Source organism: Eucyclogobius newberryi, unplaced genomic scaffold (assembly GCF_026437365.1).
Source record: "Eucyclogobius newberryi isolate DKJ021-1_F unplaced genomic scaffold, fEucNew1.0.hap1 SCAF_1, whole genome shotgun sequence".
NCBI lineage: Eukaryota > Metazoa > Chordata > Actinopteri > Gobiiformes > Gobiidae > Eucyclogobius > Eucyclogobius newberryi.
The window spans coordinates 45,911,475-45,937,710 of NW_027315723.1; the positions used below are offsets into that span (position 1 = coordinate 45,911,475).

At 37.1% G+C, this 26,236-nt stretch overlaps 1 protein-coding gene across 1 annotated transcript in view; it reads right to left on the minus strand.

Annotated features, from left to right (window-relative positions):
• LOC140361448 (receptor tyrosine-protein kinase erbB-4-like) overlaps positions 1-26,236 on the minus strand; it is a 553,408-nt gene that overhangs the window by 176,574 nt on the left and 350,598 nt on the right. Inside the window, exons 4-10 of the mRNA XM_072447161.1 lie at positions 14,002-14,136; positions 8,677-8,742; positions 6,826-6,944; positions 5,697-5,838; positions 3,721-3,834; positions 1,572-1,698; positions 325-398 (exon numbers count right to left, since the gene is read on the minus strand). Coding sequence (XP_072303262.1) covers positions 325-398; positions 1,572-1,698; positions 3,721-3,834; positions 5,697-5,838; positions 6,826-6,944; positions 8,677-8,742; positions 14,002-14,136 — 777 coding nt within the window. The remainder of the gene's footprint in view (positions 1-324; positions 399-1,571; positions 1,699-3,720; positions 3,835-5,696; positions 5,839-6,825; positions 6,945-8,676; positions 8,743-14,001; positions 14,137-26,236) is intronic.

Genomic DNA, 26,236 nt, shown 5'->3' on the forward strand with positions numbered 1-26,236 from the left:
CAAATTGTATTTTCAAACAAAGATTTTTCATAAAAAACACCAAATTCTTCTTACGGTATTATTCTTATTATTTTGTTTTACAGTTTTTACTTTCTGCTTTTTTTTTCAACAGAAAAAAAAGCTTTTATTTTGGCACAACATGTTAGTTGTATAACCAACTATCAACTATTTATTATGAATTATTAAAAATAGTCATGATGCTATTCATTGTTTCATCCCTTTGTGAAGTGTCAGTTCCTTGTTAAGTGCTCACTTGAATCCATATAGCCCATAATATTCAATGTATTCCTCCCCAAGGTGACTTCCACAAAGCCCCCTCCTCACCAGTGATCTCCTTGACAGTGCGAAACACGTTCAGTCGCTCGGGGTCCATGGGTCCGATGCCATGATACATGTCCCTGTCGACACACAAAAGTATATAAATAAAAAATATCCAGTCATGTTTTTTATACCTTGATCATATCTACAAACAACCCAACCACCCCTGCGTGATCTTCAACTAGTCATGAAAATGATACGCCCTTCATAGCAATCTGTGTGTCCTTTTATGGTATTTTTTTCATTAGTGTAACCTCTGAAACATGACAATTCTATTGTGTGTGTTTTTTATAGGAATAGTATTTTGCGCTGACCTTTTTGAATCACAATGAGGTTTTTATGGCCCTTGATGTCATTACAATGGAGCAAAAGTATGGTCAGTGCAATCTGCAAATGCTTGAGTTGAATTGCATGAATACATGTGGGAACTGATCAATGGCAGGTTCAAATTCAGTGTACAGTGTAGAGATTTCAGCTCAATATTAATTAGTCATAAGGTGTTGAATAAAATAATAGACGCTGAAGAAAGAAAGATGAGCCATGGTAACAGCTTGAATGGGAAATAACAATACATTCCGGTGGAGTGACAAAAAAATAATGTGACATTTATTCAACGAAACAGGCGGTAACTGGGTCTCAATTAGTTTAACAGATTAGAACATTACAAATTTTGTATTTTGAATATTAAAAAAAAAAAAAGTACAATGTCATGCCAATAGAGAACGCAAATGTTTTTTGGATGTTGAGTTATTTTATATACATATTTAAATGTTATGTTTCAATAAATGGTGATCCAACACAAATAAATGTTTGATCGTTTTGAACAATATATAGAAAATCTCATGAAAATAGCTTTACAACATTTGCTCTTGCCATATGAGGTGCAAAAATGTATGTTGATGATAGTGAGGTCTAATTCTGTGTAAAATGATGGACTAGTACTCTAGATTTGTTTTTTTAAATTAACATATGTAAATTTTTATATGTACATTCAAATGAATAACATATTTTGGTTAACAGTACAACTTAACAATAGCCCTTTAGGAAGTTTTGGAGGGAATACCATATCAAATAGATTTGTTACATGCATAATCCTACTACAGTGTCCAGGTAATTTGACTATTTTCTTCAACTATGCACTACATTGGGTTACAATCTGCCAGCAATGCCACATTGACACAACCAAGGATATGTTTTTTCTTGAATTCCTTTGTTGAGTTCCTTAAATCTTGGGACTTTTGTCTGTCACTTACCCTTTAATACCTGTGATGAGAAAAATGAGGTTCCCATTGATTTTAGTGCAGTTGACGAACTTGTCAATATTGCTGGCGTCTACGGTTTGAGCTGTCTGCAGGCTGCCTGTGCCTATACCATCACACACTGTAAAAAAACAAAACACAAATTAGTTCAACTTTTACTCTCTCTCCCTCCTTCTCTCAATTGTTTCATTGCGCTTAGTCATCCACACTTCACATTCAAGTCCACCACACGGGATCCTTTTGATGAAAGCCTAGACCAATTCTCAGCCAATTCCTCCACATAACAAATCTATTACATCTGCATTAATTACAGCGGCAGTCTAGTGTGTGCCAATTCGTTCAGACACAGGGCCCAGAAAATGATGAATAAGCTCGGCATTAAGTGGTGTAACCAGTTTCTGATAGTGATTTATACCGTCCAATTCCATAGCTGAAATGTTAATTTGTTATCATTTCCCACAGTTCCTTGGGCTATCCCTCATTAACCCCGCCCTCCCCCGCGGTGTGACGATGTAATCAGGGGGGATTAGCCAATCGATGAGAGACCTGCAGGAGAAAGGGAAAAGGGGGCATGCATGCTAACAATAAGATCTATATTGCCTGGAAGTAAAAGCATTTCATTTTATAGCCCCAGACAAATGGATTCTATTATAATCTTGCAGAATTTGCAGTTTTAATACATATAATTTATTATCATGTGAGATGTTAGATCATAATGATTCAGGATATATGAGATTAAACACATATTTCAGTGAAGAAGGGATTGCAAATGTGTTTTTCAAAGCTTCCACAGTGATATGCATATGCTAATGCCAATCTACTATCATGGCTGTTAGCATAATGCCATTAGATTAAAAGGGTTTAGCGACAAAGCCAGTGTACATACAGAAGATAGAGAGCCAAAGTGGTCCAAGAAGGAAGGCAGGAAGCCGTCACTACTGCTCATTTGCTTCCAGTTTATGAAATAGAATTGTGATGGAAATGCAAACAGCTGGATTGTCAAACTGCTGGATTTGGCTATGAAGCTACTGATGTTTCTAAAGAAATGTAACTTCACTTTACGAATCTCCAGACTGCTCATTTCTTATTGATCTTTCCCTATGATTATGTCTTGGAAGGCACCATAATGTTTGTGACTCATGTTTTCAATTATTTTAATTAACCTAGAGGGGGTGTATTATGCTCAATTTACTTTTATGATGTTATAATGGTGTTCCAAAATCATCCGGTTTATTCAGAGTTGTATTTTGATTGAGTCCTGCATGTTTGAATAATCCTGTATTCTCCTGCAACTGATGTTTGTGTGCTCAGAAAAAAAATCTTTTCACCTACCCCCTATCCCCACCCACACCGGTACTGTACTTGATTCCATATGATGTCACATTGATTTTTTAATCTATTTTTAAACACGTATAATAATTTGCTGTGCGCTACAATGACATGCCACTCTTTATTTATTACTTTATTTTGGATTGCCCCTTGAGATTTCTCATCTCTTTTTCAAATGGATCCTTAATCAAGTTTACAGTTGGACATGGACCCATTTCTATTTCTAAACCGTTTAGCTCATTTTAAAGTTTGCAATGAACACATTTTCAAATAATGATATACTGTATGTTATAGTATAATAGAAAATACTCTTTTGTAAATACAAAAAGCCATTGTCTTCTTTATAATATATTGTTGTCCAAATCATCTGCATTAAAAACTTGATTTTATTAATCATTTTCTTAATTGAAATGTTTAAACATATAAGTATAATTGGAAAATCGGTAAATGGTTAATGGATACTAGTTTTATACAATACTACAGCTACTAATAACAACACAAAATACACTGAATAAACAGCAACAAAGCAAACATCAAGTTTAGATGTTCAAAAAGTGTGCAACCTAACAACATTGAAATGGGAATTAAACTGAGACTAAACCCAGACCTAAACCTGGACTGGATCATTACTAAACCAGGACTAGAACAAGACCAAACCAAGTCTACATTGGAACTAAACTGGGCCCTTACCAGGACCAAACAAGCAACACCAGTGTCACAGTCAGCCTCAGTCTAAAATACGGGGGAAAAACCCAATACAATTTATTTTAATTGAAATCACTCAAAAATAAACAATATAGTTTTAGTTGCTTACCTTTGGGGCAGATATCTGTACATGGTATACACATCTTGATTCGGTTTTCCTCCACCTCCATCTTGTTGCTGGGGCATGCTCGCACACACGAACTATGGTCCACCACAAAGTTATCTGCATGACATAATCGGAATTTACCTTTTTTTAAAACAAGTTACATTTTTAAGTCTTCACTATCCCTACTCATTATCAGTATTTAAAGTTTTCAGTCAATCAGTCAAATATTCACACACAAAAACCCCTTACATATTTTAATCGGTCAATCTAATTTAAACTAAGCTAACTAAGCTAATTGCAGGTGCTCTCTGTTTGCATATAATAGTTATATAAAACTAGGGGTTTGGAGCTTCCTATTGGCAAAGTTTTGGTAGATACATTAATACATTTCAATCAAATAAACAATATTAACATTACAATGACAAAAAAATAATGATGTTATTTCTGTAGTTAAAAGTAAAAAGGGGTACTGACACTAATCTTCTTCTAAGTGGTTAATTTAATTGAGAGAAATTAATTGTTTTTTAACCATGATTGTATAATAATTCTAACTAATGGCATAGGCTATTATCACTCTGGAGTCGTAATGAGTCCAATTAGTATGTTGTGAGCAGCGACAATGTGTGACTCGTGTTTGCTCATTTGAGAATCAGTGGGACCTGGACGTGCAATCTGTTGATCTAACTTGGCTTTCAATATGTCTGTGCTAAATTAGCATTGTAAAGAAAACAGCATTAACAGAAGCTGAAACACATGGCTATAGAGGGAATTTTTGAGGGATTATGTATTTGTATAACGTTGTTGAGGTTTATTCAATTAGACTAAAAATTTCAATGCAGCTAGTGGAGCTAAGCCGTAAAAATGTATGAACTATCAAAGTCTTGCTAGAGCTGTAACAAAACACTCTTTAAAGATTTAAATCATGTTTGATTAACATAAGAGATCAAACCAAAACAAACTGATAGTATGAAGTAGTGAATTGCAGAAAGTACAAAATATCAAACTGCTACTTGAAGTATATTACAAAATATTACTGTATCTAAAAATAAGTAACATGAGAACTAAAAAGGGGTGATAAAATAAACGAAAAATAATTACTCTACTCAGATCTACAAGTGCAGTAAAAAAGTAGATGTACAACTTTATAATAACTACACCTTAATTACCCTTAATAAAGCATGAACAAATGCCAAATAATGTATTGAGGGATTAGACGATAGGGTATTAATTAAGTAAACCTGAATCTTTCTAAGTAAAAAATGTGTTGATAATAAATTAAGGCTTGATTAAAGCTAATAAGTGTAGTGATTAGAAACCAGGAAACCAGGAAAGTCCCAATAAGGTATAGCATTTTCTTTTAAGGGAGGCCTGGCCCCAGAGGGAAGGAGCCTATTGTACATGTTTTTAGTGATAGGGGAAACCGGAGCACCTGGAGGAAACCTCCAAGGCCCCACGCAACCCAGGAGTCTTATTTTTGAATTTTACATGAAATCATGGTACTATTTAAAGCCCCAGTATGTAACCAGACCAAAAACTAGACTAGATTAGACTAGATTTATTTATTGCACTGAAAAAAGCAGCTTGCAGCTCTACAAAAGCTGATTCAAGCCTGTATCTGGAGTATCTTTTTCCATGGAGAATGTTCAGAAAAATGGTTTTAATTTTCTATTTCCATGGGATCGTGCAGGTAATTTCCAGAAAATAGCAGATTATTCCTTTTTAAATTTGACATCAACTTTTTTTGAGTGAATGCATATTCAATGCTTTGATGTGTAATCTTCCAACAAAATCAAATAATATGAATTCCGTCTAATCCAAATCTTCAGAAGATACCAAAGTGCCAATGCATCTTAATCAACAATTCTAGTAGTTCTATTATGAATAGTGCTATAACAGACTCAACAACATCTTTAACTGTAATTCAGTATTCATAACTAATGTGTCCAAATATTTGTTTGAAAATGATGACAAGAACTTACGAGGACACTTCTTGACGCAGAAAGCCCCATAGGTGTACTTGGCTTTGGGGTTGTGCTCCAGCTGGAAGGACGTCGGGTTGTAGACAAACGGCTGAGGGCACTGGGTCACGCACGCACCGCTGTCGTTGAAGTTTGTGCACGCCTGAGGAAACAAGTGAGGAATGAATTAATGAATAAATAAATATATCCATCTATGCATCTATATATTTTATATTTGATTCCTTTTCCTATTTTTTATTTTTTTTTCATCGGCTGACCATGTAAATTCAAGCGAACTGGTGTTGGAAAACCGGTGTTGTTTTTGGGAATTTTGGAACCGGATATTCCATAAATAAATAACAGAAAACAAGAAAGATCAATGTCAAAGCAAGTGAGTGAGTGAGATTTACACCTTTTCACTTTTCCAGCATGCATCCCTTCAACAAAAGGAAGATCCAGGTAAACAGTTACATGTTTCCCCATAAACCTTCCGTGTTTAGTGACAGTCCTCATAAATGGCACTAATTGAATTGAATGAGGCTTTCAATGAGTTACAACTAAAATATCTGTTGTCAGGTGAGCGTGTGTGAAAAAAACTGTGGTGCCAGAGGTGATAAAGGGGGATTAATTGGAACAGTGAATCTCCAATGTGTTGGTTTGAAGAGCCAGGAGACGTTTACGAGCCTGTAAAAATGAGTATTCATCAGGTGGTAAATACGGTGGATCATATTAGTGTGGCAGTGTGACAAACTGAAGAAAGAAAAAACACCTCTCTACCTCCATGATTTTTTTTCTTTTTCCCAGTACCAGTTACAAAGGAAAATGCTTAATGCTCGTAGACTATGATACCAAAATGATGTAAATTGTAGTTGTTTGCATAAAATTACCACCTGGTTGTAGTTCTGTTATAGACACTTCTAAGAATATTCAGGAAAGGACAGCATTTTTCCATCGTATGTTTTTAGATTGGATTTATTTGTTTAATTTGATGAAATAGCAAATAGCAAATAGCAATGACAAATTAGCAAATTAATCTGACAGGATGGAAACTATTACTTACTATTACTCTACATAAATCCGCACCACCACCTCTAAACTGCATAACTTATCTGCACTTGAGACGCTTTACTAATACGAGCATGTGACTCACAAAGCAGTCGGTGTCCTTGGGCCCCGAGCATCCCCCAGCACACTCTCGGTGGCAGCAGTCACTGACGTATGGGCCGAAGCAGCGGCCATCACACTGCTCTGCACACACCGTTTTTGTCACTGCACAGAAACCAGAAAGACAAAGAACAGTTTAGCAGGTTTTCAACAGCCACTTTATCCTTCAGAAGATGTCAAGGCACAGACAAAGGTCCACAAATGTCAACCTGTATTCACCTTGTTTGTGGATAGAAATGCACGAGAAAAGTCTGCGTGGCCTTGGACTTTGGACAAGGTTTTGAAAAGTAACTAAATGGTTGGAAATGTGTGTGTGTGTGTGCGTGTGTGCGTGTGTGCGTGCGTGTGCGTGTGTGCGTGCGTGCGTGTGTGTGTGTGTGTGCGCGTGTGCGTGTGCGCAGTGCAAATCTATAATTGTGTGCTTGTAAGATTACAGATTGTTTGGAGTGTAACCACTATTCAAGTATTAAACCCGGATTTGAAAGGATAAAAAAAACATTTATTAAAGCCTTGCCATTTAATGTTTTTTGTATCTATCTCAATAGAGAATGTTCAGAAGTCTGGTTTTAACTTTCTATAAGAATCAACCTCCAGAAAGTGACATACTCTTGCTTTAACAAGAAAGGATGATACAAAACAATGATATATTAAAAGATCATGCAACGATATTAATACCTACAAAAGCAGCAAGAAATTGCTGTTTAAAAAAAAAAAAGGGGAGTTTCAACACATTTGAATATAAATGTAGTAGTATCAGTATTGCATCGCAATTCTTGCAATAATATTACTAGACCAGATCGAAACAAAAATCACAGGTATTCTATCATTTTAAATGTTAGATAATCAAAGAAGAGGACCATTTCATAATCTTTACAATGGACCACATTTTGACCGTTGACCCAATTGGAAAGACCATTTCATTGTAAATGAAATTCTTTGGCAACAAGGGATTGGACAACCATTTCCATGCAAAGTGAATAAGCATGTCATTGACCCTGGTGATGTTGGAATATATGGAGGGTATATGTCTGAGCATTGCATGACCTGTCAGGCCCTGCACACGAACACATGCACAATGAATACTCCACAATAATCTATCAATAACCAGGTCACCTTCAGGGTCAAAGGTTAAGTGTAGCAACATCGGGGCTTGAGAAAGCTCTGAAAGAGGCTGGTACATGTCATACTCACTACGTCTAGTCAAGTACAAAGCAGCAGTGTGACAAATGTGACTTTACATTATGTTCAAATATGAAAGGGAAACAAAATGTATGATTTTAAGTAATTTGAACATTACTAAATTAATCTTCACTACCATCTAAATATTCTAGGCATTCATAATTATCACACCTTGAAATGCATATCGTATAATAATATTGTAGATTTGGATAATTAAATAATTGAGATCTGAGTTAAAACTTAAATATGTCAAACTTTTAATCAGATATCAACAAATCAGCAATGTTTTCAAAGAAATTAAAACGTTTTAACTTTTTACTTCCCTTTTGAGAGCAGTCTCTGTACTTTTCATTGCACTACCATTTTTTTAACTGAAAAGTTAAACATACTTGTTGGAACAGTGAATGACATGGTTTGAGGAGTCATTTTTAGCTCTTTCATGATGACATCTTGCGTAAAGGTTTTGACAGTGTATTCAAAAGCTGTTACCATTAAAGTACAATTTTTAAACAGATATTTCAAAAGTTGTACTGTTATTTCCTCCTGTATCTGTACTTTGCCAAAAAAAGTAGTGCATCTTCTGCCACTTTTCACTTCTACCCGAGTGATAATATTAGAAACCGGTAAGACAACATAAACCTTTTTTTTAAATACTTACATGTCTGACACTGGTCCTCCTGATGTCCCCAGCACCTCCCGTTACAAGAGCGGTGACAGCGCCTGCCTGTGAAACAAAAACACAAACTTAGAACTTTTGACAAGCCCTAACTCTCCACTCAAACTTCTCATGCCAAACTTCTTCTCCACCGTCAACAAGGCCTGCCTCCGCCCGCCACGCTCGTCCCCACAATAGACGCGCAGACACAGGATTGACTCGTGGCCCCTTGGAAACGTAAGTGTGAACGACAATCTAAAATCGGAGCTGACAGTGCAGAGCCGTCATCAGCTGCTAATTGACTATGGGTTAATTATATAGGGAAGTTGAGTGGTGACGCCGGACACGCCTGCCTTGTGTACACTTGTTAAATGCTAAGTACAGCTTGGCACCAGGGACCTCAGATTTGGCAACCTCATCGCCAACGCACAGCTCATTTTGTTATGTACTTTTTATTTTTTGGATGGCCTTGCTTTGTTCCCATGTGCCTTCTTCCTCCGCCTTCGCTTATTAGTCAACAAAATGCTGTCAAAAAAAACTCTATTTGGGAAAGTAGTAAGAGATTGATAGAAAAAAAAAATGTTTTAGTTAAAAATAATGATAAACAAAAGTATTGTTATATATTAATTCATTGTATTTATTCATACTTGAAACACGGGTCCATTGTGTTGATTGTTATTTACCGGTAGTTAGTCTATTAGTAAAAGTTGTCTACATGTTTGCACCATTTCACAAGGGAATTTCACAGAAAAGACATACACACACATCAAACATCACTACATTAACATGACACACGGACATACAGATGGCATAGTTCAAGTGCATAATCAAACAGAAATCGGAGGTTTGCAGTTTGTTCAGAATGTAAATGGCTGTAGGGATGAGACCGTTTTAAAAATCTTGCTCTGTTGCATCTGAGAATCCTGTTCCGGCGTCCAAAGAGCAGCAGTGACATAACAGTGCAGTGAGTCCTGTGTTATTGTCCATGCATGTTATGGCATTAAAGTTTAGCTCCGAGAGATTGGAAGTAGGTAGGATATGTACAGAAGATGTGGTGAAATATGAAGACCTTTTAACTTAACGGGTACAGATAGTCTTTGATTGCATCTTTTTTGAATTTTCTGGGTGTATGTCAAAGTTGAGTTTATTGTCTATTGTAAGTCCAAGATATTTGAAGTGCCAAGTCAGCAATGTCAGTTTCAATATTGTGGATGATGGTGGGGTCAAATACTGTGATTCCGAAAGTAATTTCCAAGGTTTTCTTGGGATTGAGTTGAAGATGGTTCTCTTCACACCGACGGAAAGAAATTTGTCAATCCATAGTTAATAATAATATTGGCTTACAATTGTAATGCGCTTTACAGGATTTTGAGGCTTCTCAACGCGCTATAGACGTCTTAGTCATGAAGTGTTCAAACACACAAACACACATATTTGTAATTAAGGCCTTCTTACAAAGGTTTTTGCAATTTGCAATTTTTTTTCTTGACTGAAAATGTTCTTCTGGAAGAACAAATCCTACGAATAGTCAGAAACACTCTTACGCACATACATTCTACTGTTTTAGAAGATTGTCACTCCTATATTGCAACGTATGCTGATTGTTAGTTTTATATATTTACTGATTATTTTAATAGTGGAGACTAAAAGTATGATCAAGCCTGATACAGAGCATAAGCAAACATAGACTTATCAGCACTGTCAGCCTATCAGACTAAAATATGCTTCCACTGAGTGTGCTGATGTCTGTTTGGACATTTTGAATCGCTGCTGAAGTTGTAAAACAGTGATAGTCCGTAGAAGTGCGACTTCGTCCTCCTCGCTCCATCTCAGTGTCACATGTCCGGTTGAGTCCAGATTTTGAAGGTTCGGGGGCATTTCTTAGCACATACATATTCATTTATATGTAAATAAACATGTAAATGAATGACATGGCGTCCATTGCCGCAAGTTCTTGAATTTGGCACAACTCTCATTTAAACCATCAGGACAAAACAAGGAACAGGGCCAGATCAGGACTAAAATAATGACATTTATTAATGCAAATATTAATACTACTTAACTTCTGATGCTTTTCTGATCATTCCATGTTGGACTGTACTGTTACAGTGTAAAGAGCGGAGAGTTTGTTCACAAATAACATGAATTACATCCAAATACGACTTTACTTTGTGCCACTGCGTGTGTTCCACTCTGTGCGTCATCCAGCCCCATCTCCGCCTCAAACAAAAAGTCGACATTAGTTCCCGCCTCATCAGAAACATGTCCTGCCTGAGTCTCGCTGCAGCTGTCCCTATTGTTCTCAATTATAGTGGGGTCTTTTACAAACACAAACACCCGCAGAGATTGTGCTTCAAATGAGCAAAGAATTGGCGCAAGAAGATTTGAGTCTCTTTTTTTAAAATATTTTATTAATTACTTTAGAATTACGATTAACTTCAAGGTATTTATTTTTAACTTGATTATTTATAACAAAACGACAACAACCAAAAATATATATATTCTATCTTTCTTATATGATACCCCCATTTAAAAAAAATGTCATTTTTTTTTTCAATTTTCATTACTATCTTAGAAATATATTTAATGACAATAATGTCAAGTGGTAATAGAAAAAATAATGTTTTAAGTAATAATCATACCAGAAAGGGTCTGTAAATTCTAAAAGTAGTAGTTTAATTTCTCAATCAAAACTGTTCAGAGATACAATAGTTGCTGTGGTCATTTACACAGCAAAAGGGGAGGGAACGTTGATCTATTTAGGCCAAGTTGATGTTGATATGACTGAATGTCTTCAAGTCAGGACGAGTTTTTTTTTCAGAAATTATGCGCATGACATCTTCTAATATTATTTTTATTGTAGATGTATTTACATGAATATATAATATTTTATAAAGTGGGATTGAATTATATTTTCATTACAGTAAAATACATTTAGCCTTTGAAATCATCGCTGTAGTAAGAGTAATGCAAGGACATGATATTTATCTGTTTTTGCAAATTAACTCTTTATTGTTTATTTTTAAAATTTACTCAAAAACTATCAGTACATTTCAGAAAATAATCTACTAAAATTGTTTTAAATTTAAGAGATGATTGCACTCTGTGGAGAGTTGAAGTTTGGAAAAAATGACACAAATCAAGATTCATACAACTTGTACCCAAGTAGATGTAGAAAGTGAAAGCTTTATGTTTCAAACAGTAGAGAACTCAAGGGAAGGAGTGAAAAAGAGTGAAGGGATTGGGAGTATTGTCAAGTGCCCAAAACTGGCTGTCAGATTGGATTTGAGGCAGGAGAGCAGAGGCTCCACAGGCAGCGCTGGTGGACAGGCAGAGTGCTAGCGTTCCATAGCAAACAGACGCCCTGATCTAACACTATGTGATGGTGAACCAAATGACCACAAGGCAAGCACAAGGGATTAAGGGCCACAGGCTTAGACTGGTGAAAGGGACAAATGTGGAATGTCTAATAAATATATTACCAACAACTAGAACTGAAGTGTAAATGAAGAAACCATTGGTGGATCAGGCCCAATTGCAACAGCCAGAGCCTGAAAAGGATTCTCAAGAGTTTGTGAGAATCTATGTTTGGCACGGTTAGGTGGAACTATATAAGATAAGATAAGATAAGATAAGATATTCCTTTATTGTCCCACATGGGGAAATTTCATTGGTGCAACGCAGGTAGATACAAAGGTAGATACAGAACAGATCACTTATAGGAAGTCTGAAAAACACTTTCAGTAGAAGATCTCCTATAAATAAAAACTCCCATAGACAAATAAATAAATAAAGAAAACAAATACCATTGCATGTGATCACGACAGTAATTGCACATGAATATGTGTCACGACAGCACATATATTATATTAAAGCCAAATTTACTGAAGAGAAATACCGTTATGAGAAAATCAAGGCAAGGCACGTTAATTAGTAGAACACAATTTGTACACAAGGCAATTCAAAGTGCTTCACACAACAGGTAAAAAATGCATTAAATCACAAAACAGTTAAATATATAAAAGATATACAATAAAAAAATCCTTTCAGTCAAATGCACAACTAGGCCTGGGTAACAGGAAGAATTAACAGAAAAGCCAACACGAAAAACGAATCAATCAATCAATCAATCAATCAATAATAAATCATAATAATATATCTACTATTTACAAATAAAACTGAAAGATTATAAAAAAAATCTATAATGTCCTAACTGGTGTCTCTGATCATAACGCAATCTTTTGTACATAGCCAAAGCATCAAAGGTTCTGTACATCTGATCAGAGTCCATTATGTTTTTATGATGTAGGGCCAAAAGGTCAAATCCAAAAACAAAAGCCTTGAAGGAAATGGATTGGAATGAAATTGTCTTGTGATGACAAAAGGTTTTCTCTCCAAAGTCTATATGACAATAGCTTCACACACAAAGAGGATAAAGTAAAATAAATCAAGTCTAAGTGATCTACCTTCCCTTAAAGAAGAATGCAGAAATCGAATGAAGACTTAGCGAGTTAGCTTAAAAAGTCACTTAAACCTGAACTTAACTCTGATGCGCAGCTTTTCACTTCAGCATGAAACAAGGTACAGTAGTTCAAGTAATTCGCAAAGCTAAGGCCGGTCAGTCACAAATGTTTTTTCACAGTGTGATATTTTTGAACATTGAATATTGCCTTATACATTTGTCAATATTCATATCACCATTGCCTAATACTTCAGAAATATAAATGTTGACAATTTTGAACATTCTATTTAAATTAGCTTGTTCAATTTACAAAAGTTTACATTGTCTTTCCACGCCATCCCTGCAAGATTATTAAATTCATATCTCGATCAGGTGACAGAGTAACCAGAGCTTCTACTCGAGGTGACTGTGCAGTTCCTTTGAGATGCACAGCCTTCAGTCAACAAGTGCTGTTAGAGATTTGGAACAGGATTCCAGCTGCTCTCAGAGACAGCCTGACATTAAGCACATTTAGGACAAATCTCAAATGTTGGCTCAAGAGGAACCAGGACTGTAATCATTGATCCTGAAGTGTTGTTTAACTCTTATGATATAATTTGTAGATAGTCTGTAATATAGCTAAACACTGCGGGAATCAATCAAAAAAACACTCTGGGTACATATATGAAGCACAAATAGCAATGTAAGAAGTGGGACCTTTAAATAAATACATCCAAATATTAATTATTTTGGTACTAACCATTTTATACCATTATATAGCCATCTATCAAATGTACAATCCATCCTTGTATTTAGACCAAGCTAAAACAAAACTGTTTAGGTGCTACTTAATATCTTGTAAACCGTCCCGGCCTGTCTGTACTCACATCCCAGGTTGCTGTTGTTGGACGGCACAACCAGCAGCTCGGCCTGTGGGTTTTTGATGATGTCCCTCCAGTGGATGGTATCAGCATGGCACAGGAACTTATTCTGGTCCACGTAGACGCCGCCATTCAGGATCTCTGCAAAAATAAATAATAATAATGTATTCAAAATCTCCAATGAGCTCATAGGCTTGTGTATATATGGCCTACACTCTGACAGAAAATCAATATCTCAAGGTTGAAATGCTCGAGCGCATCTAGGCATGAAGAAAAACGCTATTGACAAATGCCCAGCGTAATTTAATGCCACGTCCAAAGACAATGATATTTCATATAAAGACCAGTCTATATTAGGATAATACAGGGACATTAGCTGCAGATGCAAAGATGAGGTTGAATGATAAGAGAGACAAGAAAATCCAAATCGTACATATGTTATACATAAGAGTGATTTTACATCATTCTTATAGTGAAATGATTACAAGGCTCTGTTCTTCAGACGTTGTGTACTTTTTCTTTTCTTTTTTTTTCTGGCCCAAAGGCTTTTTTGGACATGACTATTCTAGTGTGGATTGGGGAGAGATGGTAGAGACATTGAACAAATGGCTGGGAGACAAACAGATTTGAGTTAATGGATTAACACAGGGATTTATTGAATACCGTAATTTACAATTTTAGAACGTCTTGAACATACTTCTGTACCAAAAAAAGAAAGAAAAGTACCATGAGCAGGGGTCTCGCTACGTACATGGTGGCCCCACCATCCCTATCATGATAAATCAAAATGGCCATCTGTTTTGACATGCGGGGAAAATAACCATCCCTAAAACCCAGCGCACGAGCCATGATTCCATTCAGTTTTGGGTAGCCAATATTCAAATTTCTTGATGGTGGATAGGCTTATACATCATGGAATAGTATGTTTTGGGTGCATGTACCTTTGGAAAACTAGTGGCTACAAGAAGAAAGTGATAGACTGTTTACAAAAGCTTGAGAAAGAGGAAGTGAGAGACAGGCAGTCTATCTATTCTGTATTACAGACTGTATCCTGGGGAAGCGATTCCATGCATTTATGGCCTCCCTAAAATCCACAAAAGAGATGTTCCACTCAGACCCATTGTGTGCAGCACAGAGTCCATCACATACAACTATCTTGGCACCATTGGTGGGGAACTCAGAGCATCATGTAGAAAACACATCATTTTGTGGACAAAGTGAAGCATCTCCAATTGGACCCTGATGACCTCATGGTTTCATATGATGTCGTGTCCCTTTTCACCTGCATCCCGACCTCTGAGGCAGTAGCGGTGGTGAGGACCAGACTGCAGGAAGACACCACCTTACAGGAAAGGACCAGACTGACACCTGAACTGTTTGACATCTGTCTTAAGCCCACTTACTTTCAATTCCGGGGACAATTTAACCGACAAATTCATGCCTGTGTCATGGGCTCTCCCGTCTCTCCCATAGTGGCCAACCTGTACATGGAGCACTTTGAGAAGAAGGCACTGGCCTCCTTTTCAGGCATTGCTCCAAAGCTTTGGTTTCGCTACGTTGATGATACATTTGTTGCAATCAAGAAACAAGAGCTGGAAGCCTTCTCAGAGCACATCACTGCTGTGGACCCGCATGTCAGGTTTACAAGAGAAGACGCTAAGGAGAACCGCTTGGCCTTTCTTGATTGTACCACTATCAGAGGAGAGGACGGAAAGCTCCAAATAGAAGTATATAGGAAATCTACACACATCAGTATCTGCTCTTTGGCTCTAACCACCCACTACAGCATAAGCTGGGAGTGATCAACACTTTACAACACAGAGCCAAAGAGGTGCCCACCAGCTCAGAGGGCAAGAGGAAAGAGGAAAAACGTCCGTAATGCTCTCAGCCTGTGGAGACCCAGCTTGGGCTCTCAACAGAGTGAAGGGAACCAAAAAGCAGGACAAAAGGAACAAAAGGGAAACAGAACAGAGAAGGAAGGGTGTTTCTATCCCTTATGTCTCGGGACTGTTTGAAAAATTGCATGAAGTCCCTGTTTATTTTAAACAAGGTGACACTTTTAGACAAAAACTGGTTCACCCTAAGGACAAGATGCCGAGCAATGTAGTTTATTCTAGCCAATGCAGTGAAGAAAATTGTGAAGAGCGATACAGAGGAGAGACTAAAAAGCCTTTGCACATGAGGCTTTATCAGCACAGAAGAAATGCAAGTTCAGGACCACAGAGCGCCTTGCATTTTCATCTTAAAGCCTCTAATTGCTCTATTGAAGACAGTGAGGTGAAGATTCTAAGCAGGGAAAAAAGATGGTTTGAAAGAGGAGTTAAAGAGGCAATTTTTGTCAGAAAAGAAAGACCATGATTGAATAGGAATGGGGGTTTAAGATTCAACCTTCCTGTTGTTTATAATGTAATCTTGAATCTCTGGAGAGGTAGACGCTGTTGTGGAAAAATAAGAAGAAGAATCTTGCCCTTTGCCTGGTTTCAATTTCGATTCAATTCTAATTCAATTCAATTTATTTTTGTGAGGCCCAAAGTCACAGCCTGACATCTACATGTCTGGACACCCTCACACCAGAGCAAACAGCTGCTTTTGTTCTTCAGAGCCGGTAAACTTCCTGCCTTCCCATTCGAATAAAAGGAACCACGGGTGTCCAGGACGAGCCTGTTGTCTCTAAGGTGTTAAGGTTAAAATGTAAATGTAAACCCTGTATCTCTGGTTCCCCTTTTGCCTGTGCCATTTGCATCTCTGCCCTCTTGTAAATGTGGAATTGGTCATGTGACCATCTGTGATTTAGGGAAGGGGACAGACGTGGGACGGGAGGACTTGGGAGACACACATTCTGGGGAGCAGGCAAGAGACAGACGCGTGGAATTGGCCTTCTACGAGTTTCTTTCTGATTCAACCACAAGATTAAACAGTTTACTTTTGAAACGAGACAACTTGCTTCTTTGTCTTATCGAGAGATTTTTGCCACCACAACGCCCAGTTACACAGGGAGGAGAGAGAGTGAGCCAGGGACAATAGGGAGACTAATAGCCCATTAAAGGACTGATAGTAAACAAAGAGGCTAGTTTGATAGCAAACAAAGAGGTGTAGTTTCGGTTGAAACCAACAACCTTTTTCATCAGGAGGGCCCGCCCGGTGGGCAGGGCTTACCACAGACTAGGATAAATATCTGAGTTCCCGATCTAAATTTGCAGATTGTGAATGACTCTTGGATGAGTGTCGAAACGTTTAGTTTTTTCTAAAACAAAGTCCAGATGACTACAACTGAATATTTTTATACAATGGAACACTCCTGGACGAATGAGGGATTACACCGACACGTTTACCATCCTTTTAAAAAATTATTGTGAGAGTACTGATTAGTTGATCTAGTTTAGAAAATTTGCTGAATGTCCTTCCTCCTCATGCTACGCTGTCCTGTACAAAAAAAATCCTGTGATTGCCGCTATCCTGACCTCCCTCGGTCATGAATCCATGCTTTAGCTTAATCTCTGAAATATGTTCCTGTTCGAGGGCAGCTGGTCTTAACAGATGCCCAGGCACACATATTAATCCCTAATCCCCAATTCAGTCATATAGAAAGCTTTCAGAGACATGAGAATGTGATGACGCCACACTAATCCTGCTCGACAAACTCATCAGTAGCGTTGAGGCTGTGGATTTAGATACAATCACAACAAAACCACTTCCCCTTGATTCAGGGGCAAATTTTCCACAAATGCACTTGTTCTACTTAATGAAATTTGAATCCAAAAGCAGAAGTGACTTAGTACCGGCGATTAGGCTGGGGTTAGCCAATGGAAATGTACCTCGAGTAGGTTATTTGTATACAGGGTTTGCGATAGAGATGGATTTTTGTATGACTTTATACAAGAAAATAATGAATGCTTTTACATTTTTAGATATTTTTAGAGTAAGAGCAAGAGATGAATAAATAAGGAAGGCTAGTAACACTTCGGGACCTAAACAATCAAAGCTGATGGCCCACGGCCCCATTGGAAAACAGCCTCACAAACTAACTTGTAGCCCCAACATCAGACTTGGTGGTGCTCCCAGAAGGCGATGATGGAGAAGACACTGAAAGTTTTCAGGAGAAGATTATACCTGAGATCATCCCAGACTCTGGAGTTGAGATCCCCCCATCACAATAGAAAGAGTACATCTCCCGGGCAAGCCAAGCCCAGCAGCTGATAAACCACGAGCTCTGATAATGAGGTTTTTTAACGATCGATTAGAATTACTTTGGAAATACATGGTGAATTCAAAAGAGAAATAAATATCCGGGGAATGATGGGTTCACATAAGAGTGGTATAAAGCTTTAAAAGACACACCCTTTCCTTTTGGCAACTTTTAACAGGGCACAAAAGAAAACTCAGAAAACTCCTAGTTGGAAAGAAGCCATCATATCATTGATACCTAAAAAAGGAAGGATCGACTTGATTGTGCCCATTTCTATTCTGAATGTGGACTATCGTATCCATACCTCAATTATGTCCCAAAGAATAGAAGAACACATAATGAGTCAAATACAAAAACAACAAAACAAAGCCCTAATAATAAGTTTGGACGCTGAGAAGGCTTTTGATTCTGTTAGCTGGCCATATTTATTTAAAGCACTAACAAATTTAAAATCTTTACGATGGTCCAACATCAATAATTACATTTTAATGGTCATCTGACAGAGCCACTGGCTCTGGAAAAGGGGGTTAGGCTTGATTTCCCTTCCTATTGGCTTTGTATTTGTATTTGGAACCATTGGTGTTACAATTGCTAGGATGAAACATACAATTGCCTGCTATGCAGATGATGTTCTATTGTACCAAACTAGAAATTCCCATACCCAATATGATGCTTTTTTTTTTGAAAAATTGGTCCAATGTCTGGATACAAAATGAATATACAAAAAACTGAAATCATCTCCTTCTGGCATCCCCTTCTGACCTTTAGAATTACCTACCCATTTAAATAGCGAACGGAATCTCTTATGAACATTTCTGGAGAAAAATGATACCCCTCTTTTTACTACTATGAAACAAGATCTTGAAAAATTTAACCTTATGCCCTACTTAAGTTTAAATCAAAGGATTGAAACTATTAAAAAAATGTCTAGACTCTTCCCATTTCGATAACCGGCAGTTTGATGAGTGGAATAAAGCAATCTCAAGATTTATATGGCAAGGGAAAAAAAAAAACGGTTTCATCCGATTCAAAACTTTACAATCATCAAAATACAAAAGGAGGTTGGGGTTTACCTTGTTTGAAAAATGACTCTATTTCGGATCAGATCAGAGTCTTGCTGTACTGGTGTGATCCAGAATATGAAAATCAACGGAAAAATATTGAGATTAATGTTGTGCCTGGGGTTCCTATACAGGCCTTACTGGCAGATGATAAAATGCTAAATTGGTAAAATCAAGGACTGGACAAACATTATATTGGACATTCGTAAAATGGACTTAACTTGAAAATGTATACATTTGTATAAGACAAACTTGGGACTAAATGGGGGGAGTTTTCGAGGCCATGATTTTATTTTTCATTTCTTGGATGTCTGCTGTTTTTAATTTGTGTTTCTCTTACACTGCTTGATTTTATGTGTTCATAGATTTAAAAAAAATAAAATAAACATATTTGAATATAAAAAAATTATTAAAGATATTTTTAATGTCATATTGTGGAGCATTCCAAGGAAAACAAATGCCATCACCATAGAGTCAAGCAGCTGGCGTACCCTCCCTCAATTTGAAAAATTATAAAGAGCCCCTTATGTTTTTCAAGTGTTCCAATTGAGGTTTTTAGTTGACAGACACAGCAACATGGACAGTACCCAGTCGCTAATAAATGTGTGTAGAAGGCACATTGCACATCTGCAATCTGTAAGGTAAAAGGCCACATAGCGGTGAAGATTCTTTTTGTTAGCCCATGCTAAAACAGTGTATGATCTCTGTGGGCATTTTATCAGTGTAGTCTATTCTTTAGTGCATGAGTAAGCTAAGAGGAAGCTAATCATTCTGACCCGCCAGCGTGATTAAAGGAGTGGGCCTTGGTGGAGACGGGGACATTTATTCCAGACCCCCTTAAAGGTGACATAATACTGGTGGTGCCCGCGAAATGGCCTACAGCCGAGCCTTCATGTAATCATGTTCCAGTCGCAATGGGCAATTTATCAACGGTTGATACACTTTTGGAGGAGACGAAAGAGAGGAGAAGATGAAAGAGAGGAGGAGAGATACACTGCTCTTTAGTCAAATAACAGGCAGGCAAGAAACGAGTAACAGTAAGGATGTATTAAAGGTGCACTATATAACTTTTCTGGTTCTGCACCCAGTTGTCTCAATGGAGATGTTATGACTTTGGCTAGAATGTTTTACAGTATGGCATTAAACGTCATGTTTTACTACTGCTATTAGTCATCATGTGAAAACTGCATATTTTTTTTATTGGAAATTTGAGTAATCCATTGTTATTTTTCTAAATGCAATAAAATGATTTGATCAAGTCAGTTAAAGGAAACTTTAAAATTGTAATGAGCCTTTTAACCTTGGAACAGTGTTTCCTCATCATAAGTTTAATCGAAGATGTACTTTGATTGATTCTAGCACGTTTGAGTAATCCTGTATTCTCCTGCAACAGAGGCTTGAGTTCTCCGAAAATTTCAATATTCACCTATGTCCTATGCATGTAGAGTCCGAAAATGTCACATAGCCACAATATACTGCTTACAGTGAATAAAAAGGCTATGAAAAGGCTTATCAGTTCTGCAGTTTTTAACAAGAAATCAACGAACATGTTAATATTATCAATATTGTGGTTTATATTGAATAAAATGTATATAAATTATGATTTATTCATGCTATAGTTCAATATTAAGATACTTGCTCAATAGATGAAAAGCAAATGCAAAGATTGCTTGGATAGGCTCTGTAAGGCTGCGACTGAATCTATTACTGTAGATCACCTGGGGGGATTTGACATGGGAGCAGATACAAAAGGAGCTTTAAAATGTCAAACAAATAACTGAACAGGTACACTATCACCGAGAACCAGGCTAGCGATGCTATAGCTAAGCTAACAGGCACCGCCGCAGCTCCTGCCCCTGTTTCCTTGTCCTTCCTGCAAACGGGGCTTCAGGTCAAGCTCTGATCTGGGCGCCACTCCCAAAGAGACCAGGAATGGAATAGACCCAACAATTTTGACAGCCCTGCGGAAGATAACTGATAACATCACAAAAGCAGTTCACTATAAAATTGACGCTGCGCTCGTTGGTATGCGCAAACTAACTAGACTAATAAACTAGAAAAACAGAGTCAGAGCAGCCAAAAAGGAAACCTCCAACTTGAAAGACAGTGTAGTTAATGTAGTTAATGATTGTTAATCATTGTCTGAGATTCAAGAGGTGGACCACGCCTCAACCTCCTACTCCTCTTCCCGCAACCACTCCACCACTCTCTCACCACACCTCAAATTACCCAGCATCTCTTGCTCCTACCCCATGTCTCTCTCCTAGCCCATGTCTCTCTCCTAGCCCATGTCTCTCTCCTACCCCATGTCTCTCTCCTAGCCCATGTCTCTCTCCTACCCCATGTCTCTCTCCTACCCCATGTCTCTCTCCTACCCCATGTCTCTCCTACCCCATGTCTCTCCTACCCCATGTCTCTCTCCTACCCCATGTCTCTCCTACCCCATGTCTCTCCTACCCCATGTCTCTCCTACCCCATGTCTCTATCATCTTCACCTTAACACATCACCATCTAAAGAAGCCGGGGTTCTGAATCAGCTGGGCTGATTTCTTGAGACTGAGCCCCCATACTTCTCTACACAGCCAACTCTAAAACGATCTATGATTGATCCATCATCGATCCATGATTGATCCATCATCGAGCCATGATTGATCCATCATCAATCCATCATCGATCCATCATCACTATTATCAATAAACATTCTCTCATATTTCAACGAGAAATAAAAATTGCAAAGAAGGAAAAGATGCTATGAATCTGTGGAATGAAGCTGAAGATTTTCCAAACCTGACCACAGAGATGGCGAAAAAACGTGCCAGGTTTCGGGAGATCAGGGCCACATTGTATGACGCTGATGTGAGACATGAGATCATTCATCCAGTCACGCTGATTATAACATTAAAAGCTGAGACTAAATATTCACAGATCACAGTGAGGCTGACAAGTATGTCAAAACTGTAATCTAGCCAGAGAAAACTTAACTCTGGATAAGCGTGACATGAACTAAGTACAAGATAGAAGGACACATATTAAAATAAATGAGACAATTAGGCCTATAGGCCCATTGGTAATCCCCATTGGGAATAAACACAGAAGAAGGCACTTGGCCTGTTTGTTTTTGGTTACATGACAAGGTTACATGATGAGGTAATCAAACTTTTGTTTTTGGAAGAACTCAGAGTTTTTAGCAGACGTATCTCAGTTAATATTGTGTATTATTTCATTACATGGGGAAGATATTTGTGAGTGTGTGTGGGGTTGAATGTTGTTTTCAGTGTTTGTATGTTATGAAAGCCCAATGTACAATTAAAAGTAAAATGTTGGTAAAAACCTTTGATCAAATGCATGTTGGATAAAAGAGGGTTTAAAATAGCTCATTTAAATGCGTGCAGATTAAAGAATAAAGCTAATTATGTTCTGAATCTAATACAGGATTATAAATTACAGGTAGTAGAATTATCACAAACACATTTAGATTCAACAATAAATGCAACGTAGTAGGTATAGATGGATCTAATATTAACAAATAAGACAGAAATCTTTATTTATATTTAATTACAGCACCTGTAATTTGTTACAACTAGTCATTAAATACACCGGGGTAAACGTGTGTCTCTAATTCATTTAATTTTTACGAATGTGCCAAAGTTAAGCTTGGTGGCTATTTCTGTTCCAGTTGGTTGTAGTGACAACGACTTAATTGCAGTTAGTCCAATAATTGGAACAAAAATGTAAATGTTGAAGATGTACAGGACATAGACTGGTTGGAAGTAACACAAGAACAAGATCCTTGTAGTGCTGTGGTGGTTTTTAATACTTTGATGACACAGTTTATGGATAAACATGCCCCTAGAAGGAAGCAAGCTGTAAGAAAGATCTCTGCTTCATGGCTTGATCAAAAACTCAAAGAATATATGAAACAAAGGGACAAGGGCAAAATGGGAGCAATTAATACAAATAATGTGGATCTCTGAAACAATGATCGCAAATTAAAAAATCATGTGACCAAATTGAACAGAAGTTAAATATGTTCATATTATAAAAGCAGAACTAAATATGCAAAATTTGATAATGCAAAAGTAGAGTACAGAACATGCAGTAGGCACAATAGCTCTGAGTGCACCTATTTACATAACTTTAGATTTGGAACTTTAAGAAAAAAAAATCTACTAGCTAATCTACTCAATGACCCTCAAAAAACAATGAACAATTGAGACTTAAGTAGAGAAAAGCAATAATGGTGAAATGTCTCCACCCATCCTCTGGGATGCAGCTAAGGCAGTTTTGAGGGGGAAAGTAATTGCTGGTGCCTCAGCCAAAAAGAAACAAAGGTAGGAAAACTAAATCATTTACAGAATTAATTACAGCTTTTGGAAGCTAAACATCCCAAAATCAAGAATCCTCAAATTCTACAGGAAATTAAACATTTATGAGGTGAAATTAATTACCTGACCTAAGAAATATTTTTTAAAATGTTCTTTACCAAACAAAGAAGCAAATTTCAAATAGAGGATGAAATAATACAACATATTGGGGCCCTTCACAACAGTCCAACATCAAGAATTATAATAAATGGTCATGGGGCAGACTGAAAAGAGGGGTGATGCAGGACTGTGCTTGGTTCCCCCTCTTGTTTGCTTTATACTTGGAACCACTGGGCCCATTTATTAGACAGTCAGAAACAATCTGTGGTGTTACCATTCATGGAATGGAACATAAAAGTTGTATTGATCCATTGTTCCAGTCTAATGTCTGGATACAAACATAATATATATATACATATGTAAATATATATAAATATATATATATATATATATATATATATATTTAAAAAAATCTATCTTCCTGGTGATCCCCTTGGCGTTTAGTATGTCCTTCCCATTTAAATGGTTCTCCATAAGGATTTGTCAAGACTTTTAGAGAAAATGTATACCCGATATTTTCCTCTATAAAGAAAGACCTTGAATAATGGAATCTTTAATAAAAATATGTTTATATATAATGTGTTTTGCCAAGATTTCTCTATCGATTCCAGACTTTCCCAATTCCTATCCCCAACCGGCTATTCGACAAATTAAATAGAATAATCAAAATGTATATGACAAGAAAACCCCTGCAACTGATTAAACACTCTCAAAAGAAAAAGGTAGTTGGGGCTTACCTTAAAAAAATTACTTTATTTCAGCTCAAATCAGAGCATTGCTGTGAGTGACCCGGAGTATGAAGCACAATGGAAAAATATGTAATGATATGCCAGCGGTCCTGTACAGGCCTTACTGGCAAAATTATAATAGTTTGAGTCATATGGAGGAAGTACCTGGATAAAATGTGTGAAAATCTTAAACTGAGGGCTTATTCTCAAGGTTTTGTACCTAATAACACAGACCTGACATTTAAGGTCTGAAAAACAAAAGCTATACAGTATTTTGACCAGATTGTAAAAGAAAAGCAAATGAAAAGCTTTGATATGCTGAAACAATACTTTGTCTTTTTTACAAATAAGGATTTGTCATAACCAACAAATTAAACAAAGCAACAAACCCCCTGACTGAAATTTTTAATAAGGCATCCAAAAGCATCCCAGGTCTTTCCTTTCTGCTGCTGTCAGACTTTATAACAAACACTGCTAGCCCTGAACACGTGCAATACTGACTTAACCATGTGAAACACCGACCTAATGTGCAATACCGTCATATTCATGTCCAATTACTGTCGTACTCACACACAATAATGTCACATTCATGAGCATATAACTGATGTAAATAGAGTGCTTATTTTACCATTATAATTAGTATTATTTGGTCTTATGTTTTTATTTATTTTTATTTTATCTTTATTTTTTTTTCCCCTCCATTCCTTATTAAGAAATGAGAGGTTCTGTCTGTAGGAGTTTTTGTTTATAAGAGTTCTTCTATTAAGAGTGTTTTTTAAACTTCCTATAAGTTGTCTGTCCTTTTCCTCTGTAGCTACCTGCGTTGCAACAACGAAATTTTGGACAATAATGGAATATCTTATTTTATCTTATCTTATCTTAAATCAGAATTTCCAAGGGAATAAAATCTAAATTATATAAATACATTAATAATCTGGACTACGGTCATTTTATTTTGACTGATGAGGAATAGGAAATACGTACATACATAGAAATGGAGGACCACAAGGTCACATGTTAGGAAATAATTCTGTTGGAAGAATGTACCCCATTTTTTCATAATACCATGTCAAAATGCTCACTACTCACTGCTAAATGTTGGAGGAATAATAATTTTAATTGTTCGAAAATATTGGACTGAAATTAACAAGGCATTATGTTACGGAAAAACACATACGGATACATACGGAAAATGAAAAAAATAAAAATGAATCACAATTAGACTTAATCTGAAAATGGACATTTAATATGACACATTTTGGATTAAATGGGACGCTTATTTTGGACTTTGTGTGCCTTAGTTTTCTCTGGGTGTCTTTATTTCCTTTTGTATATAATTTATCTTTATCTCCTGTGTTAGCAAGGTAGTCAACGATCTTAGCACCTAGTTTACACTTCTTTTCAAACTTGAATATCAGTAAACTCTTAGTCTTTTCCAAACTCCACTTCCCCTCCTCGCATAGCATGCCGTCAGGAGCAGCTGGTTGGTGCGAGTTCCGCTCAGGGTGTCGTTGTTGGAAGTCTTGCCCCGTGCTGCTGCTCATGTGCTCATGGGCTACGCTAACATATGTCTGGGTCAGGAGCGGGTCAACGCTGGACATCTCCTCTGACAGAGAAACACAGCGCCCGACTGAGAGAGCTGGGTTAAAATGGCACTGGAATGTCAGGTTGAATCAGGACAGAGATTTGAGGTTCTACAGTGGGCAAGAAAGTGGGAGATGTAGCAGCAAAAGCGATTTGGATTAGGTTGAGTTCTCGTGACATCACAAACATTAAAAAATACTTTGCAATTGACAGCTGCTTTTAATCTGATGTGAGAAATGTTTATGTTTTATCCTAAAT